The sequence below is a fragment of the Opisthocomus hoazin genome, chromosome 6, assembly GCF_030867145.1.
Source record: "Opisthocomus hoazin isolate bOpiHoa1 chromosome 6, bOpiHoa1.hap1, whole genome shotgun sequence".
NCBI lineage: Eukaryota > Metazoa > Chordata > Aves > Opisthocomiformes > Opisthocomidae > Opisthocomus > Opisthocomus hoazin.
In genome coordinates this window covers 71,207,989-71,227,470 of record NC_134419.1, presented here as the reverse complement: position 1 = coordinate 71,227,470, position 19,482 = coordinate 71,207,989, and the positions used below count along the sequence as shown (strand labels likewise).

General features: G+C 41.0%; 1 protein-coding gene across 4 annotated transcripts in view; it reads left to right on the top strand.

The window, feature by feature from the left end:
- Window positions 1–19,482, top strand: part of ABLIM1 (actin binding LIM protein 1) — a 213,833-nt gene that overhangs the window by 113,005 nt on the left and 81,346 nt on the right. For all 4 annotated transcript variants that reach the window (XM_075423804.1, XM_075423803.1, XM_075423801.1 and 1 more), the window contains 2 exons: window positions 2,486–2,595; window positions 18,702–18,828. In XM_075423804.1, the coding sequence (XP_075279919.1) occupies window positions 2,486–2,595; window positions 18,702–18,828 (237 nt within the window). The remainder of the gene's footprint in view (window positions 1–2,485; window positions 2,596–18,701; window positions 18,829–19,482) is intronic.

Here is a 19,482-nt window from a genome sequence, read left to right as displayed (position 1 = left end):
TCTGCTGCAGGTCTGACTCTGAGGGTCTTCAAAATATCGCTCATATATTTGGGGGACACAGCTTCTCTGCTACATACAGTTCCCTGTTCTCAGAAAGTTACTCTCGCATATGAAAGAATTAAATATCAGGCTTGCATGTTGAGTAATGGACATGGGTTGAGTTGCGTTCAGGTGATCAGCCCAGCTTGATGGGATAAATGAGGTAAAGCGAAATTCTCAATACTACAATAGAGAAGTCATTTGGACTAGAAGAACAGTGAAATAATTGAAAACATACTCAAGACTCATTTTTACAGCATGTAAGAATGCATGGCTTTGAGACAACTGCGATCCCACTCTTCCCAAATACTCTTTCTTGTCCCCGGTAAGAGAACCAGTCTTCAGTTTGACAGAGAATAGAAAGAAGTTAGCTGAGGCTGTGTAGATGGGACAAAAGGTGGCATTTTTAATTTGTATTTTTGTGTAAACTCTCACTAAGATATTAATTCAGAATTTAGGAGACTACTGGGCAATTCTTCCCCATGATCTCATAGCCTGGTCATTTAGCCGGTTTGATACTTGAAAAATCTCAGCTGAGTTTTACAACCAAAACTCGACCCAGTGTCCCTGCACGTAGTGTTCTCTGTTAGCTGGCTCTAGGTGCTGAGACTAGGCTGACTTAGCATGCACCTTATTGCTGTGGTTATCAGTATAGTAATTTGGATACACTAGGGGAAATGAAACTACTGGATGTTTTTATAGTAGTGGCACATTTTTATAGTAGTAAAAATAATCTGCTAGACATAAATTGAAAGTAAAGTGACATGGTGCCATCATGATTCTATAGAAAGCCAACTGTGTTATGTGTATACTTACCTTTTACTAGGCTGGAATTAAGATGGCCGTCAGGTTGTTCATTTCTGCAGTTCTGAGCCCTGCAAGTAAAGTGGAACTTTCCTTAAATAAGTTCAGGTAATGCCTGAGGAACATATAAGGAGCATCAGATAGACATGTAGGTAGATTTCATAGAGAGGGAGGACCCAAAAGACAGGGCCTGTTCCTTTGTAGTCTTGGAGGGAAATAGGACAGTGCAGTTTTCCAAAAGTCAGGATCTGACAGCAGTCAAATTGTCTGAAACTTTAAGCAGGAGGATAACATGAACAAAACAGTCAAAAATCTGTGTTCTGCGACAGTACCTTGTTGGAGATCCCATCATATGACGCGTCTGGGTACTGGTGTGGCAGACTTGCCAGGTGCTACCCTAATCTTTCATAGCTGTCTCTGACGAGTAGTTTAAGTACTGTGTCCTATGGCCTGGTACATTTTTCAAGACCTCTTCTATTGAAAATATTTTGAACATTTTTCCATTTGGTTTGAAATAGTGTGAGGATTTACTGCATGTTGGTAATCATATGAAGTGCGTGTTTAGGTTTTATTCCCAAGGACAGTGTGAAAGTAGATAATATACTATGAAACGTCATCAATTTTCTGTACATTGACTTGCATCAATCTTTTTATGTTGAATGAAAAAAAGATAAGTCATTGGAATAGGTTCATGAAATGAGGTATTGCTGCTGATATATTTGTGGCCCACTAAGGAATGGCAATGGAAAGGAAACTAGAACAATGCCTTAAACGTTTTGTTCTATGGAAACAAGCACATGTTCATTTGTTAAGCACAGGAGGTGCTGGAGTGAGGTGTGGTTTAGGTGCGTCTGTTTGAGCAGCTAAAGCTACTTACTGAAGATTTGGAGTTACTGAACCTTCTCATTTTAGTGAAATGCTTGTACAGAATGTTGTTCATCCACTGTTTTATACACTAAATAAGAGTTAACAGCAATGTCACCTTCTGCCTAACACACATTCTTAAAATTTTGTTGGGTTCAGAAAAACTTCTCTAGTCCATTCAGCCTTCACCTTTCTCCTAACACCATCTGCACAGGTAGCAATTACCGTGGTGATTCTGTAATGCAGATACCTATTTTAAAGCTCTAGGAGGATGAATGTGGATAACATTTCCATTTTTTGCAAACAGCTACATCCACTGTAATATAGTCATATATTTTATTGCTGAATACAGGTGAAATTAGTGTATATGTGAGTGACTAGCTCCACATTCCTTCACTACCATGAACACCAATTCTAGTTCTTCCTTTGAGTTCCCGTCTGTGTCATTTGCTACTCACAACATCATGCTGAGACCATCATAAATGTAGCTGTTGTGTCTAAGTGGATTTCACTGTCCTCTACTCTTTAGATAAAGTATGTTTGATAACTTTTAAACCAAAACATCAGGCAAGTCTAACTTCTGCCCTGCTTGCATCCATAGATTGGATTTCTTCCAGTGCCTGGCTTTGCCAAGGCCACATTGCAGAAACTATTTGGTCTGAGTTGCTGCAAAATATCGATTGCCCCGGGGGAAGGCAGTGAAATCAAGGCATAGGGAACAGAGGAAAATTTCTGTCATAAGCTTTGCTAAAAAAAAATTTTCTCTTTGACTCTCCAGGCGTCCATTTCCACCAGGCGATCGAGTTACCTTTAATGGAAGGGACTGTCTCTGTCAGATGTGTGCTCAGCCAATGTCCTCCAGTCCAAAAGAATTGTCCGCCTCAAGCAGTAAGTATGCCGTCTTCTTGCTGAAGCCTCTCACTTGCTGAGGCTCATCAACATGTGGTTGAAACTAACTTAATGCAGTCTTTTGGGTGGGTTTTTTGTAATTTTTCTTCACCTTTAGAAATGCAAACTCTCTCTGAGAACTGTCTTTTTTCTTCTTTTTTTTTTCTTCATGAAAAGTGTCTGGTACTACAGATGGAAAGAGACACTTAAACATTTCAATATGAACAAATGCCTTTTCCCCAGTGACTGGATTTTTAAAAGGGCTGATTTTTCTTTTATAGGCACTGGAAAAGTATTTGATGAAATCTGAGGTTTCAGAGTTGGTATATTCCATTTTTATTCATAATTGCACAGATTTAAGTATTCAAAAGAGGACAAAGTCAGAGGAAATTAATTTTCTTCTACTGTTTAACACTTTAATTTCACTTTCATTTCATTAAATTATCCTTGAAAAGAGTATTGCCAGGATTATGCCTCCAGTAGACTGATACCACAACGATACTGTGATCAGAACCTCAAAAAACCGTTATAAAAAAGAGAGAAAGCAACTTAAGGGGAAAGAGAGAGAATGAGGAAAGTTTGCGAGGGCAATGAACTTGGTTTGCTGTTGGCTTTTAATGCTGTTAAAAGATAATTTGTAAATTACTGATATTAATCTCTGCCTCTGGTAGTTAATTTTTTAAATCTTTGGGGATTTCTGATTCTTTCTCTGGCTGCTGGACTGTACTCGGCACTCTAATCTGTAATGATTTACCCAGTACAGTTTTGTAATTCAAAGCGGCTACAGATTTGCTTGTGACTCTAGGTAATTTTCCACCAATGTTGGTTTCCTTCAGGGAGACACTGTGTGTCTTGTACTGGTACTTGGCTTTGAGATCCTAGGATTGTGAAGTGCAATGTAAAGGCAAAGTTGGATAATGTTTGTGCTCAGCAGATGAGTCCAGTGAATCTCAGGTTATCTGATTTGCCTGGGAACATGTAATCAGACACTTAGCAAAATGGAAAATGAGAGCCACTTTTTGTTATCATGACTTTCTGTCTGTGAAGTGATACTTTTCCACTGTAACTGTAGATTTGAAGCTGAAAATGCACACCCCTAATCAGTTAAGGAAGAATTTAGGAACCTGAAAAAAGCCTTGCAAGACTTACAGACCAACATAGAAATGTATGAGGTATTTCAGGCACTCAGAGAATCCTTCAAGACAAAGGAATAATGTGGAAATTGTATTTAAATTACAATTTTTAGGAGGGATAATGGCAAGGAACTGCAAGGCTTAGGGACCTTGGACTATACTGACATTCTTTTTCTAAGCATGTCACAGCACTTGTTCCCAAATGACTGGTGTTCCATGACAGAAGTATCTGAATCACACTACATCTGGTTCCCAAAAAGCGGTGCGTTATTGTCCAGGAGTGTGACCACTTCCCAATGCCGGACTCCAGGTGCCCAAATGCCCCCAGCAAATGGCAGGCGAAAGTTGTCTGACAGAGAGCAAGCAGAAGAGCTGGGGAATCGCTTCCTGGTAGCCATAGGATCTGCCTGAGTTGCTTCTTGGGTTCCACACTGAAGCCATCGGTAGCAAGGATTATAAAACAATCTTCCCTGCTACTTGTGATGGGATTTATTATAGTTTTCTAATAAGAACTGGGTTCTGCTGGGCAAACTGCCTTACCAGTACATACCGCAAGAAAGCTCCTGCTCTGAACAGTTCAGAGTGCACTACTTGACAATCTGCAAGTACCTGCCACTGTACCTCTTGTTCTTTTATGGAGAAATACTTGTAGGAAGATATAGTATAGAGTTTCTGGTCATTTTAGAGCAAAACTCTCTGAAACAGGCGAAGAAAAGTGAGACCGGCATGTGTTTATAAGTTCAAAACCACTCAATTAAAAGAATATTAATGCAGCATCCCCTGTCTTCAAAGATATGCCAGCTGCCGCTTTAGCTTTGTGCAACAGTTGACTTAGATACGGAGAAGTCTGTCTTGCTGGCACTGAAGAGTAAATTTTAATTAGTGTAAGCTGTTCCAGATTGCTTCCATGTCTCTCCTGCTGGCTGAATCAGGCACATCATTTTTTTCTAATGCTTTGTCCTCTTTTGAAAGGATGGGGTTTTTTAATGCAAGTTCTTTTAGAAGAGTATCTCATTCGCACCATGCATCTATTTTGTATTCTGTATTGCTGTCAGTTTCCCCTGATTACTTCCAAGTAGATTACTAGAGGAGGCTTTCCTTAAAACAAAGAAAGTTGGAATTAAGGAAATTCAATAGACTGAAAGTACATCAGGTTTGATTGGTTTACGTAAAATAAAAGGAAGCTTTCTACCCACTACAATGTCTGCATTAATATTGACATGCCATTTTCTGATATCTGTTACTTCCTATAAATGAAGGGCTTACTGACTGCTTTTTTGGATGTTTTCAAGAAAAATCAAGTGCCTCTAAATACAGGGGTTAACATATTGAACAACATAAACCTGAATATTGTTGCACTCTTTTATAGTGCACACCAATGAAAAGCATAAGGAAAAATACTGAATAATTAATTTTCCTTTCTTGTTTCATGTTAATTGGATCCATGGTATTTACTTACCTTATTTATATTAATAATGTACTTCTTTCACTGCATATACATTACCTGGAATAATTGTAGCTATTTTCCTGAAGAACCATTTAAGCAACTCCTTTTTTAATTCTGATTTTCTGAGACAGTCTTTTTTAGTATACAGATGCTACAGAGTAATCATAATTTAGTCAACCCTATGCCTTAGAGACTGCTAGGTGTACACAGTGCACTAGCTTTTCGATTTTCATTCATTCATGTAATTCAGCAGGAAATCTAATACCAAATACCTTTAAATAGCTTTGCAGACAAATGAAATGGGTGGTGTTCTTTTTTTGTTATTATTTTACTTTATATGACAGCTTGATAAATGAAATATGATCTAAAAAAAGCAAAGTGACTGGGACAGAAGTAGGGCAGCACAGAAGCAGGGGACAACTAGGCAACGCTGACTGAGAGCGTGGTGTTGATGGCTTGGATAGTTCAGGGTTTTCAGGATTCTGCTGCAGACAGGAACTTACTTTCTTTGGGTCTTGATAAAGTAGTAATATAAGTATGTATCCCAGTAGTTACTATTTATGTTTTAAACAGCCTCCAGGTTTTGTATACAGCATCATGATAGCCCAGTTTGTTCTATCTTAAGCTACTTCTACTTTCTGTGATGTGCTAGCTACGTCTTAACACACCTGTGTTTGTTATGGTCCATATCTTCTTTCCAGAGAAGCAGTTGTGCAGGCATCTATTATTTCTAAATTTTAGATAAGACTGCAACTCGTGTACGTGGCTATTTGGCAATAGGTTCCCTGCCTCTCCCCCTTCCCCCCCATTTTATCTTCTTTTAATTAAGATATCCTGTACTGTGTCTCTGTTCCATGTATGACAGCCTTGTTTCACCATCCCTCAGCATTTCATATCACATATTCAGTGGACTGGTTTTGAAACCCACCTTTAAAAATCTGCAAATTACATGGTTATGTCCTACTTTCATGCTGTAATTTAGAGTGAAAAAGAGTCAAAACCAAAGTTAAACTTCGAAATTTTGTTGTTGTTATTACTCTGTGTTGATTGGGGATTAATGGTTTATTGTTTCCATGTTGCCAGAGGATTGACTGTCTAGTGGTTACTTCCCTTGGACCTAGGAATTATGAGTGTAGCTTTCTGGTTTTTTTCATAGATGTCACGGTTTAAAGTAGGGCATCAATAAACTGAGTGACAGACACTCTCTGTTAACCCCCACCCTCCCACCAGAGGAAGGGAAAAGGAGGAAAAGGGAGAGAGACTTAGAAATTGAATATAAGAAGTTTTACTAATAATATTAATAATAAGAGAAATAATGTAAAATGTGCAGCCAGCTTTGGAAAAATGCAGTTACTTAGAACTTAGCTGTAAGAAAGATTGACTAAAAGAGAATCGGTTCTGTTTTAACCAGTGTATCAGGGTAGGTACTTGAAATTTCAAGGGTCATTTCTCTACCAGCAACATGAAAAAATAACACTGCTCTAGCTTACTAGTGTGTTGTGGTTATAAGCAAATTGGAGGTGGTATGGTGCTTAGATGATGCAGTTCTAAGTACTGTACTACTGCCTGAGTCTTACCTATTGATGCTAAAGTCATAAAAATTAGAAAATTTGTGTGATTTTACTTGTGTAAGGAGAAATTCAAGAACCTAAAGTCTGCCTAAATCCTTGATGTTCGTTCATGTTAAGGTTAGGTACCTTGGAAAGAGTAGCATGAGCTTTATAATATGTCTTTTCTCCAGTATCTCAGACTACTGCTGTGGTGTCAAATACGTAGTGACTGAGGGTATGCACTCTCTAGATTTCTGTTAGTATTAGTGTGTGAAGCAGAGGCAAGTGGACTGGCCACGTTAACAGGCTTACCCTCTTTGATACTTCTCCATTAGGGCATTTTATCAGTGAATTCTTGCCAAGGCAGCTGGTAAGTGAACTGATGCATTCATTTGGACACAAAAATCGCTGGTTCAGTCAGACCTTCATTGTTGAAAAGTACCACACCGGCTTGCATTTCTTCTTGAATGCACAGAAGGTGTCCTGGAAAGTCCAGCTGAGAGCAGAGCAGCCATAGAGAAATCCCCCACGCTCGGGGTAGGCACGTGAGGTGGTCCCAGCAGCCTGTGCTGGTGGCACGCGAACCAGCAGTCCTCTGGCTCGGGGATCATCTTTGAAATTCTGGAGAGACTACGTGTCTTTGAATGCAGTTTAGTGCATTTCCCTCTTCCTCAAAGAGAGATTTGTCCCTTAGGCATTCCACTTCACTATTTCCACAATAAAGCACTTCAGTAATAAGAAAGTTATGTTATTTCTCTGCCTGAGATTGAGCCCTTTCTCTGTTGGCTCCTTGTCTGGGTACTGGCAAGGAAGTTTCAGTTATTTCTGATTACCTTTTTGACGAAAGGTTGGATCATTTTAGTGATGTGCATGAACTGATTAAGAAATTGCATTTGAAATGAAAAGTGGACTTTCTAGATGGGTAGGAAAAAACTCCCTATCCAAAAGATATTGAAGCGTTACAATCACCTAGCAAGTATCCAGTGGTGATCTAGTGATGGTACTGTTTGGAAAGAAACACAGGGAAGTTATTTCGACTCCCCTTGCTTTGTAACAGCCTCTCCTGTGGAAGAGCATCACAGTACAGCCAAGACATGGACCAGAGTTTGCCAAATGGCCAGTGTTACATGCGCGTAAATAATCTTTGGTGCAGCTGTTCCCCGAGCAGCCGGCGTTCACGTGGCGGTTTCACAATACTGTTTTGTATGTTTGTCCTTGGCTGTTTGGCACAGTGTGTTCTGGTTCAAAGAATGTAAGTTCTCTGGGACAAATGCTTTCATGCCTATCAGTACAGGGTCTAACAGAGTTGGATCCTGCCTCACAACTGGGGGTCGTAGCTCTATTGTGGAGTAAATAATAAGCTTAATGCTTAATGAATTTGTGGGAGAAAGATATCTTTGTTAATTAATCAGTAACCCTATCTCTTAAAATTAAATACAGTAAAGCTCCCAGTAAATATGTGAATCTTCCAACGCTGAAGTAGAGAAGAACCAACATACCTTTCCTGCTGAAGAAGAAGGTCGGCAGGAAAAAATGAGAATCAGCTTTTGCCTTACTGCCCTGAAAGTGGGGGGAAAGGGAGGTTGTTTTTGAAACAGTGAAGTGTCAGAACGGGGAAGAAACAAATTTACAGTTCTCCTTTAAAGACTCCAATTCTTAATGCGGTTTTATATTCGGGACACAACTTTCCTTTCATTAGGTAGAGATATAGGTGGTTGTTGCCAGTATTCAGAAATAATGTTTAAGCTGACCTGTTGGCACCACAAACTTCTCCGTTAGAAGTTAGCTGGATGGGTAAAATGGACACAAAATTCCTTTTAATCATAGTTCTTGTGAAAAGTCTGCAGCTAGGATTTGTAACTGTTTAGCCACGTTTGACTCAGTTCTCATTGTTTTGTTCTTTGTTCTTCTTTCCTGAGCTGTCTGAAAACTCCATGAAGTCCATGGGGAAGACTTAAAAGGTGAAGGGGAAGAGTTGGCTACCTATTTGTAAAGAAGCTATCTGCAGTGATTTTGGGTTTTCAAGGGTGTTAAGCAACGTCCAATGCATCATTATGAGCTTATTCTTAGGAAATATCCTACAGTTTCACACTGTATGTCACAGCTACATATAGGTATTGTACAAATACTTGGCACAGATGTGGATAGGCCGTAGTGTGAGACATGGAGCCCAGTTTTGCGTTAAGGGATACACCCTCACAATATCCATAAACAGTGAATGCACTGGGGAATTTAGATGGGCTCAATAATTTTGGTTTTGAAAATGCATTTTTAAAATATAATTTTATAAATCCTTTGTATAATTTTGAACCTTAAGTGTTTAATATTTTTGTGTGCCATAAGACACAGATTTTCTTTTTGCATAATTCCTGATTTATCTGATAAAGATATAGAAACACATGTTTCTGCAGCATTCAAGCCTGCATACCTATGTTTAAGTAGTGGAGATTTGGTTTAGGGTTTTGGCAATTTGACAGAAGGAGCTCATGTAGTCCTGTATCTCTTTTTTTGATTTACCATAGAATCAAGACATACAACAGACATCGTTGTGGATTGATTTCAAACACTGTGATTTAAATCACTGATTTTAATCATGGTTTACCTAAGAAGCCAGGAAACTTTGATTAGAATAATTGATTGTAACCTTGTTTTACATTTAGATTTTTAATTATAAAAGGCTAATTGATAAGCATGAGGATACTCCGTAGCTGTACACATTTACTTAAACTAGTACACCCCTTCATAAATTCACCATATTCTTTAACATCTATATTTTTTTCCCCTTATGACTATTTTAGCTCTACATCAAGCTCTATTTGAATGGAAATTGAAATTAAATTAGAATGGATGATATAGCATTGTGGATTTTTTTTAATTTTGGAAACTACCTGAAATCCGCTAGGCAGGTGAAGAAAGTAAATGCATTAAAATTTAGTTTAATTCTGGACCTGCTGATTTGTCAAGGATCTGTAGCTTATAAAACTATTGACTTTGGATCACCATGCCCTGAAAGATTTTGAAGTGGCAGATCGAATCATACCTGAATCTGTTTATAGAGAGGAAAAGAAGAGCAAGTTTCTTCTCTGTGTTTTCAGATCCCGTTTGGATTTTTAACTTTGGTTTAATTAAAATTAAAATTTAAAATTCTGATTTCAAATTGCATCCTTTTTTTTAATATCAGTATTTAATGCTCCTTCCTTTAATCTAAATTTGATTGTGGTAATGTTACAGGGCAACTATATTTATGACTTAATATGTTGAGCATACAGTGGGTCTAAAATTTTACACTTCCCTCTTTTTAAGAATAAAATAAGCAAATCAACATGCATGAAATGATACAAAATTCAGAGAAATGATGCAAACTCAAGCAGAGTTCCTTTCTGACAACAGCCATTAGGTTACACCTAAGAATACGCAGCTCTTCCCTTGGTAAATCATTTGGATGACAGTGGCCCATTTTTGTGATTACTCTGTGAAGGTTTATTCTTTTGAATAATGTTTGCAATTTTTCAGACATTTTCATCATTTGAATTGCTTTCTTGCGTTAATTTTAGTCCTTGCTTAAGTTTCATAACAATGGCTAAAAGCTTGAATAGCCTCCATTTACTCAGCTATTTCTTGCTGTACAGGGATGGGTATTTTCTTTGCTGCTTTGTAATAAATTGCCTTAGATCCTTCTCTGGAAGTGTATAAAGCATTGTTATAGACTAACTTTTGGGTGACAAAGACAGAGCAGCAACTGCATTGAGAATATAGTTGTGGCAGGGCAGGAAGTTTCTGGTTTATGAGTTTTCTATCAGAAAATGTTCCTTCACAAAATTTACTGTTTTGCAGGAAGGTGTTTTCAGTCCAGTTTGCCCATTTCTTTTGTATACTTTTGTGTTACATGTAAATTGGGCAGAAACGATTGTGAATAGACTATTTGAGTGTACTAAGTATCGGTTCTTATTTGTCTAAGCGTAACCCCATCTTGACCTTGGAATCAAAACATGTCCATCTCCTTAGCTTTTACCAGAGATGTATTAATCAAAAGGTAATTCCAAGGAAGGTTCTGGGAGAAGTGCAAGGAATTGCTCAGTAAATGGGTGTTGCATGAGGAGGCATCACTGGCTTGGAAAACACAACTGTCGGAGGAGAGCTCCAGAGATAAGAGTATCTGGGAATTGTCATGTTCAGAAAGCCTGGCAGGTAGTAAGTCAGGAATCAGAGGTCACTTAAAAAGAATGTGAAAAGGGAATTAGTTGTTAGCTAGACCTTAGTTTGCCACGGGTTATCAGGGCATAAAAACCTTCCTAAAAGTTGCCATATGTTTCGTTCCTATTGTTGGAGGATGTAGCCTGTTTGAATTACTTGATTTCCAAGAGAAACAAGTGAAAATTACCCTAAACAGACTGTAGATGAAGAGATACAATGTGCTGTCCATGAGCTGGGTGTTAAACAGTGAAGCTGCTTTGCTAACTGAGCAATTCACTTGGAGTACTGTGAGCTGGAATTGTGAATTTGGATTCAGTTGGAACTATTTGAGTATTGAAGTAAAAGAAATAACAGGGTAAAGACTAATCTCAGATATACCTAACAGTGGTTTATTCTTCAGAGTAGTTTTACAGCTGGGGCTCTGGTGGTACTATGCTGGAAAAAAAAAAAAAATCTGTATCTTTCTTTTACAGAACAATTTAAAACTCTTACATAGTTTGTAGCACATCTGCTCTTTCTTCCTCCTCCTATTTCATTCACCCTTTGGTTTTCAGTTCAGACACCTGCATGAAAGATTGGGTAGAAGAAGGGGCTGAAGCTGATGTTATGGAAAAACACTGACTTGGTGGTATGTTGCTTGCAGCGACAGTTTGCAGGAGTAAGAGGCTAAAAGGTCAAGTGGTTTGGCCTCATTTGGTAAGGAGGTGTAGAAAGATGTGGAAAGAAGGGAAATACGTTTTCCTTTTCCTGTGTAGAAGACTAACACAAATACTTACATCAATACAGAGGGGAAAAATAAAACTCCTTTGATAATGTTATGTTAACAAATTAGAGTTGGGGAAGAGCATTTGTCTTTCCAAATCTCTGTAAATTACATCAGATTGTGAAAGAGCTATTTACAGTAATGATACATCCAAGATGTCTATTAACCAGTTTCTTAAAAAGGCAAGTCAATGTTAGGCACTCATAGATAGTTAACAGGGACTTACGTGTCAAGCAAAAAATGTCAGTTCATTCCATTGTGATTTCTTTCTATATTTAATCAACTGAAGTAATTTTATTTTCTTTAAATATTTGTTTTGAAAATATCATTTATTTTCCAACTTGCCATTTATAATAAACCGTCAAAGCTATACTCCTCTTCCCAAGGGAAATTTGTTTCCCTCCATTGTACGTGCCCAGCCTCTTATTGTTAGATTTCAGGAGCAGGAGGCTGCCTGCATGGGTTTGTTTTGCCTTTAGCAAAAGGGCAATAGTGCATTTTGTTCTGACAAACGTTTCCCATCCTTACACTGGCAAAGAGGAACGGTCTGGCTGCACATTTCTTTCTGACATTGGGTTACATGCTCAGGTCTAAATCCTGGATGTTGAATTCCCAGTATTGTGTGTCCTTCTCTGACTTCCAGAACTCATCACTGCTCTGGTGATCAAATGGTTGTGATTTAAACTTTGAAAGCATTTATTGTGCTGTAAACAGGCAAAGTGAGTTTGTATTTTTAGCTTTCACAGGAATATCTTGATGATCTGGAAAAGCCTGCATGATATCATCAAAACTTTTAATTTTAAAAGAAGGCTAAAAGGCATTGCCTGATCTGTGGTTACAGGGTGACTGAGGAAAAACTGTGGTCTTCCTAACTCTATCAGAAATTATAATTGTGCAACCTTCAAATTGCGAGAGAAGAATTGTTGGGACGTAAGTTGTTTTTCAAGGTGGCTAAGAGTTATTTATAATTACAGATTTTTTTGACCTTGACTCCAGTGATAACATATGCCTCTTTCTTCACTTCCATGTCTCTGTTTCTCCTAACTTGCTCTTTGGGGTCCAGCTGTGTTTGGCAATGTGTTTCTGTGCAAGTCCAGTGACAACTTGTTTGTTTCTTTTAAAAAGTACAATAATGATAATAATTATCCCTCTCATTCTGCTTTGCTTTACCTGTTTCAGGGCAGAAGCCTGCTGGTGCTATCTTTATAAAACTAACTTGTCTGTGTTTTACAGGGAGGGGAACAGTAACAAAAGGAGTGTGATAAGAGCATTATTCCTGTGACTCACAGGGGTTGTGGCAGCTTCAGACTTTTATCCAGACATGTGCCACTAATGGCCGTTGGATTGAAAGGAACATTTTAGTGACTTAATTATGCATCGTTAAGTCAGACTGCAATTAGCTCTGTTCACGGAGCTAACCCTGCACCGAGCAGAGTTGGTATGCTCATGTAAAAGCCTCCCTGCACATGGCTTTGCATAACCATGTTTATTAGGACTAAAGCAGGTAGAGATGATTTCCCTTTCATAAGTTACATAAGAGAATGTGAGCTAAGGGTATATTTGCTAGTACATTTTCAAAGCAATCTAAATGGGAGTGGGTGAAATAATATGCAGTGTGCTTAGGGTTAATACAGCTGTATCAGCTCCGAGCCCAGCGCCTGTGCTTTGATCGGGGCTCCCTGCTATTGGCTGCGAGCAGGGGCGGGAGGCAAAGGAGGAAAATCCACCGCTTAATTTAGGTGGTGACGAACGGGTTGCTGTGCAGGATGTTTCACTCCTGGGTGTCTGGGGTGATGCAGACGCTAAAAAGGGAAACACGTTTTCTCATCGCATCTTCCTAAGCGAGGTGTCATGGGTGGCAGCTCACCCTGGCCTACCTCTTTTAGTGAGGCTGCTTAAAGTGCTTGGGGGGTGGAGATCTTAATTGTATATAATATTATAGTGCCGTGCTACTTTCCCTTGTCCTGTCCCCCCACTTTTCCATGCTTTTGGGCTGGCTGACTCCACATCATAGCCCTTTTGTCCAGGCATTGGCATTTGCTTTTGTGTCTGGACACATCAAATGTGACACCCTTCTGAGCTATTTTTTTCCAGAGCTGTAGCTTAAATACATTAGGATATACCTTCAGATTGAGCATGCCTAGCCAGAGTATGTGAAAGACACAACAGGTATGTTTAAGCATCTCTGGCAAAGAATCATGTAAGAAGCTTTTGCTTGGCTAAAAAATGGTGCTGTCAGCTAATGCTGTTATGAGAGAGAGTGAATTCGATTTTTATACGCAATGTCAGAGCAAGTGGACATTGCTTGTGGAGGCTGCAGCTGCTGGCATCACAGGCGGCCCAGGGAGGCTACACCGTGGCTTGGGTAACTATGTCCAGTGCTCTCAGATACAATCTTTTTTTCCCTGCTTAGGATGGATTTTGGGGGAATACATTATTTTCCTGACATTACTGGTTAACCTTCTTCTGATTGGGTCCTTACTGAAGTCATACTGCAGTGCTTTTATTGAGAAATGGCTGTCATACAGCTGAAGATTCTGGGCATGAACACACACATATGAACATGTATTACTTCCCACTTCTTATGAGAATCAGTGCCATGGAACAGCTAGCCTTAAGTCTTCCTTCAGCTCAGATGTAACTCCACATAGCGTTTTTTGTGGTATGCCTTTCTTTAGATCAGAAGTGCATACAGGAACTGCACTGCTCTGCATTTTAACCAGTACACTGCACTTTCCTCCTCCTGCTCGTCATTTTGCTGGCACAGCTGAATGTGTGGATGTGCAAGGAATGAGAGAGTAGGGAAGAATCCGGGTTATATGACAAAAAGAAAGCACAAGAAAGCTCAAGCTCAAGGGGTGCGGGAGCGTGGTGGGAACCATTGCATAAAATTTTGGAAAAGGTTTTCAGAGTTTTTAGTCCAAGTCTGCTGTGGACCACTAGCCTTACCTCACAGCCCTTTTATTTGCAGCATGTGCTGGTTATAGGTTAGAATCATGCAGATTGTGCTTAGTGTGATACTGAGATCCTGCCTGTATGTACTATGTGCTGATGACATTCAGCCAAAGGCTTTAATGTGCCTCATGCAGGCTTGAGATCATAAACAGCTTTTATTTCTAGAATTTGGATGAACAAATGGTCTTTTCTTAGCCCAGCCTTATTTGCTTTCTATTTTAGGAGATAAAGATAATTGCTAGCTTTCCATGTAGATAGCCAACTGTTTTGCCAGAGTTAAAATCAGGTTTAGTTAAAAGCCATCTCAGCCTAATAAGACAGTACTGGGCTATTAGTTTGCTTTGATTCTAGACATTCAACATACCTGTGATATTAGCAGAATGGAAATAATGACATTAATTTACTCTTGTGAAGCACTTCAAGGAACCCAGAAAGAGTAAGTAAATGTCATTGTTGCTATACAATCATAAAAGCATGTTATGAATCCCTTGTATTGCACATGAGCACAAGAGTAAGTGCAACAACACCACCTTTGGCTTACAAGAAGCAATTAAACAGGTAGAGAGACTTCATGAATCTCTGCTTCCTCCATGCAACTGGTTTTGGCACCAATAAAGATACTGGACTTTTGACATTTTGACACTGTCCTGCACGACATCCTTGTCTCTAAATTGGAGAGACATGAATTTGATGGATGGACTACTGGGTGGATAAGGAATTGGCTGGATGGTCACACTCAAAGAGTTGCAGTCAACATCTTGATGTCCAAGTGGAGACCAGTGATAAGTGGCGTTCCTCAGGGGTCAGTACTGGGACTTGTGCTGTTTAACATCTTTGTTGGTGACATGGACAGTGGGATTGAGTTTGCCGCTGACAACAAACTGTGTAGTACAGTCAACACACTGGAGGGAAGAGATGCTATCCAGAGGGACCTTGACAGGCTTGAGAGGTGGGCCCATGCAAGCCTCGTGAAGTTCAACAAGGCTAAGTGCAAGGTCCTGCACATGGCTCAGGGCAATCCCAAGCACAAATTCAGGCTGGGCAGAGAATGGATTTAGAGCAGCCCTGAGGAGGACTTGGGGTGCTGGTTGATGGAAAGCTGGACGTGAGACGACAATGTGCGCTGGCAGGCCAGCAGGCCAACCATACCCTGGGCTGCATCCCCAGCACAAAGCCAGCAGGTCGAGGGAGGGAATTCTGCCCCTCTGCTCCACTCTGGTGAGACCCCCCCAGGAGTCCTGCATCCAGCTCTGGAGCCCTCAGTACAGGAAAGACATGGACCTGCTGGAGCAGAGCCAGAGGAGGTCACAAAAATGGTCAGAGGGCTGGAACACTTGTGCTATGAGGAAAGGCTGAGAGAGTTGGGGCTGTTCAGCCTGGAGAAGAGAAGGCTCCAGGGAGACATTACTGCGGCCTTTCAGTACTTCAAGGGGGCCTATAGGAAAGCTGGAGAGGGACTTTTTACAAAGGCATGTAGTGGTAGGACAAGGGGTAATGGCTTTAAACTATAAGAGGGTAGCTTTAGATTAGATATAAGGAAGAAATTTTTTACAATGAGGGTGGTGAGGCACTGGAAGAGGTTGCCTAGAGAAGCCATGGCTGCCCCCTCCCTGGAAGCGTTCAAGGCCCGGTTGGACGGGGCTTTGAGCAACCTGGGTTGGTGGAAGGTGTCCCTACCCATGGCAGGGAGGTTGGAACTAGATGGTTTATAAGGTCCCTTCCAGCCCAAACCATTCTGTGATTCTGTGACTGGGTAGACCTTTTGTGTAAGGCAATTTTTCTTTTCTGACTGCTTCAGAAATGCAGTTAGCAGCAAAACTGAGTGCTTTAAAAATATGTTTCTTGATTCTGTATCTGAGAAATTTCATCTTCATGGAAGCTGAAAAAAACCATGGAAAATACAGCCGATTTTGTGAGGGATTAATTTAACAGGGAATGTATCCCAGTTGGGCAGGACCCCAGGTCAGGAATGTGGAACCTGGCACACTAGGGAGAAGCTGGTGCGAGGAAGCTGAGAAATGGCTGCTGTTGGAAACTGCAGTTTGGGACCCACTGAGACTGGCAGAAAGATCCCATTTGTTGTGACAGTCGGCAGGCAGATTACAGGGTTTCAGATTTAGCATAAGAAAACATAGGCTGGAGGGGACCTTGAGAGATGATGTAGCATCCTCCCAAAATCAGAGGCAAGATCGGCGTCCCAAAGCCATCCTGACAGATGTTTGCTTGTCCCCTCCTCAGTCCCACGCTGGAATTTCCAGAGACTCCCTTGGTGATCTGTTCCAGCCTTTGCTGTTGTTAAGGAGTGGCTGGCAGGGGAGAGCAGAGGGATCTGTTACATGCTGTCAGTCCTTGTCATTTCGTGATTTCAATTTGTAACATTTGTCCTCTAGAGCAAAGTCGTGGTGTTGGGACATCTCAGGGTTGCTTTTCGAGTCCAAGTTGTGTCAACAGTGTGTGACTTGCATTTTATTATAAGATACTACGATGCTTAGTCCCTTTTTCCCATTTTTTTTTTCTTAAGTGATTTGAGAAGAACAACAACACTGACAGATAGAAGGACGTGCTGCAAGTGATGACCTGGATAGCAGGAATGCACAGCATATACTTGGGGCTCTCTTGGCCCATGCTGTAGCAAACAAAAGCCAGGCCCTTTCACGTCAGGAGGAGTGATTCTCTTCCCATTATAAATTGTGATGATAAACTCGGACTCACCCTTTTGCAAGGTGTGGTGTTGCCTGCGCTGTAAGCCTGTGAGGAGATGAAGGCTTTCGGACTATACCTGTTCATTCAGCTCGAGCAGTGCATCCAGGATGATCTTTTCCCAGGTGCCTGGGCTGTGGCTGCTCAGATCGCTCTGTTCCTCATGGTCTCTCGATCTGTTGCTTTTTGTTGATGTTTCAGGCACGTGGAGAGGATGTTACATACACCAAAGGAACACCGAGTTTGGGGATAATAAAATATGGAAAATCCTTTATTCCAGGCTGTCTTCTCTGTGGCTTCCATGTGTGCCTCAGCTGATGGGTATTCCCTTTTCCGCTTCACTGGTCTTCCAGGCCTTCCTGTCCCTCTGTCCCCTGAGGCTGGGCACAGAAGCTGTAGCACAACCCCTGCAGTTCAGCGCTGTCTGCCACATCAGTTTCTTCAGATGTTACCGTGCTGAATTGCCCCTTACCAGTAAATCTCTTTGAGTATTTTGTGTTTGAATGGAGAGCGATGGGAGCTTGGCGCTGAGCCAAAGATTTCTGATGTGTCATAAGACATTGTGGCATCCTCTGGGACAGAGGGCATTCAGTGCTCCTGCCTTCAGGTTCGTGTTCTGCCATCAAAGAGTCTTTCAGAATCGCGGTGAAAAGTGAGTGTCGACTACCGAGGCAGTACCAAAATCCCTGAGCGAGAGTCCTGCTGAGTAGGGGCCGTGAGAACTGCAGTTCCCCACGCCTGCAGGTGCCCTGCTGTGCAGCCTTCACTGCTGCCGCACGGCTGCCACCCTTGCCCTGGGCCCTCCCCGGAGGAGAAGGGAGAAGGTCTCTTCCCTGGAGAAGGGAGAAGGTCTCCTCTCCGGGGTCCCTGGCTGCGAGGTGCTGCCGCCCCTGAGCTGGGTGCGCGCGTCGGGCGTTGCTGCCACCCAACGGGGACGAGCAGCAGCCTGGCGATGCTCGCCCGGCCGCCTTGTTCGGCTTCGTGTAAGCGGTAGAGATTTTGCTAAAAGCAAAACGAGAACAAACACTGATTGCTTTGGAAGACGGGAACTTCTCTGAGTGATAATTTACGTAGCTCATTCCTAGCAAAGTCTGAAGCTTCTACAGAGCTTGCCTGGCAGTCTTTGAATCGTAAACAGCATGCAAACCAGAAGAGGTACTTTCCCTCTTCTGCTGAGTATGTCTGTAATGGCAAAGACTGAATCTTCATGCAGGACCCAGGAGTGTCTGAGGAAAGGAAGACATGTCTTTGCATTGCTGTGTAATTCTCTTATTTGGTTACCAAGTGTAGCAATTGGTGGGTGGTTAATGAGAATTAATGAACCAAGTAACTGACAACAAATGCATTTGTTTGTTTATTTGCAGATTGTGCAGGCTGTGGAAGAGACATAAAAAATGGACAAGCACTGCTAGCTCTGGATAAGCAGTGGCACCTGGGGTGCTTTAAGTGCAAGGCCTGTGGGAAGGTCCTGACTGGGGAATACATCAGCAAGTAAGTAACCTCTGCATCTCTTCTGCACTCTTGGTGTGAGTTCTTGTTGCCAATGAAGACCTCACAGCAAAGTTCACCTTTCGAAATCTAGTTTTGACCACCTTTCCTTATACACCAAAATCTTAGTTCCCAGTGAGAACTGAGTTGGTAAAATAAACTAAACAGAACAACTGAAAGGTGGTGTTTTGTGATAACAGTCTGTATTTAATACCAGTATGGAAGGGGGTATATCTTCATGTTCCCACAAAGGATTAGGTGAATTCCTGCATGTTTTCTGTGTTAGCCAGACAAAACTTTGTGCCATTTTGCTTTCCAATGTGTGATTTTGAGGAAAAAAGGAAGACCATTGCTTGCCTTTGCTAAAGAATAGAGTAAATATGATGGTGTGGTTGACCTGACACTGTGTTTCTCATCTCCATATGAGAAACTAATCAAGAGTTTTGAGTGGAAGGAAGGGTAGAGGAAGAGAATGGGGAAGAGTGGTGTAATGACAAAATTGGGGGAATGAAGTTGCAATCTCTGTTCCTCCCATATAACAAAAAGAAAAAGTAGGGAAACGTATTTTTCACAAACCTGTCATTTGGGGGTGTATAATATTTAATAAAAAGTAGCATCTGCAATTTCTCAACAGAAGTTTAGTGCCTAAGAAATACT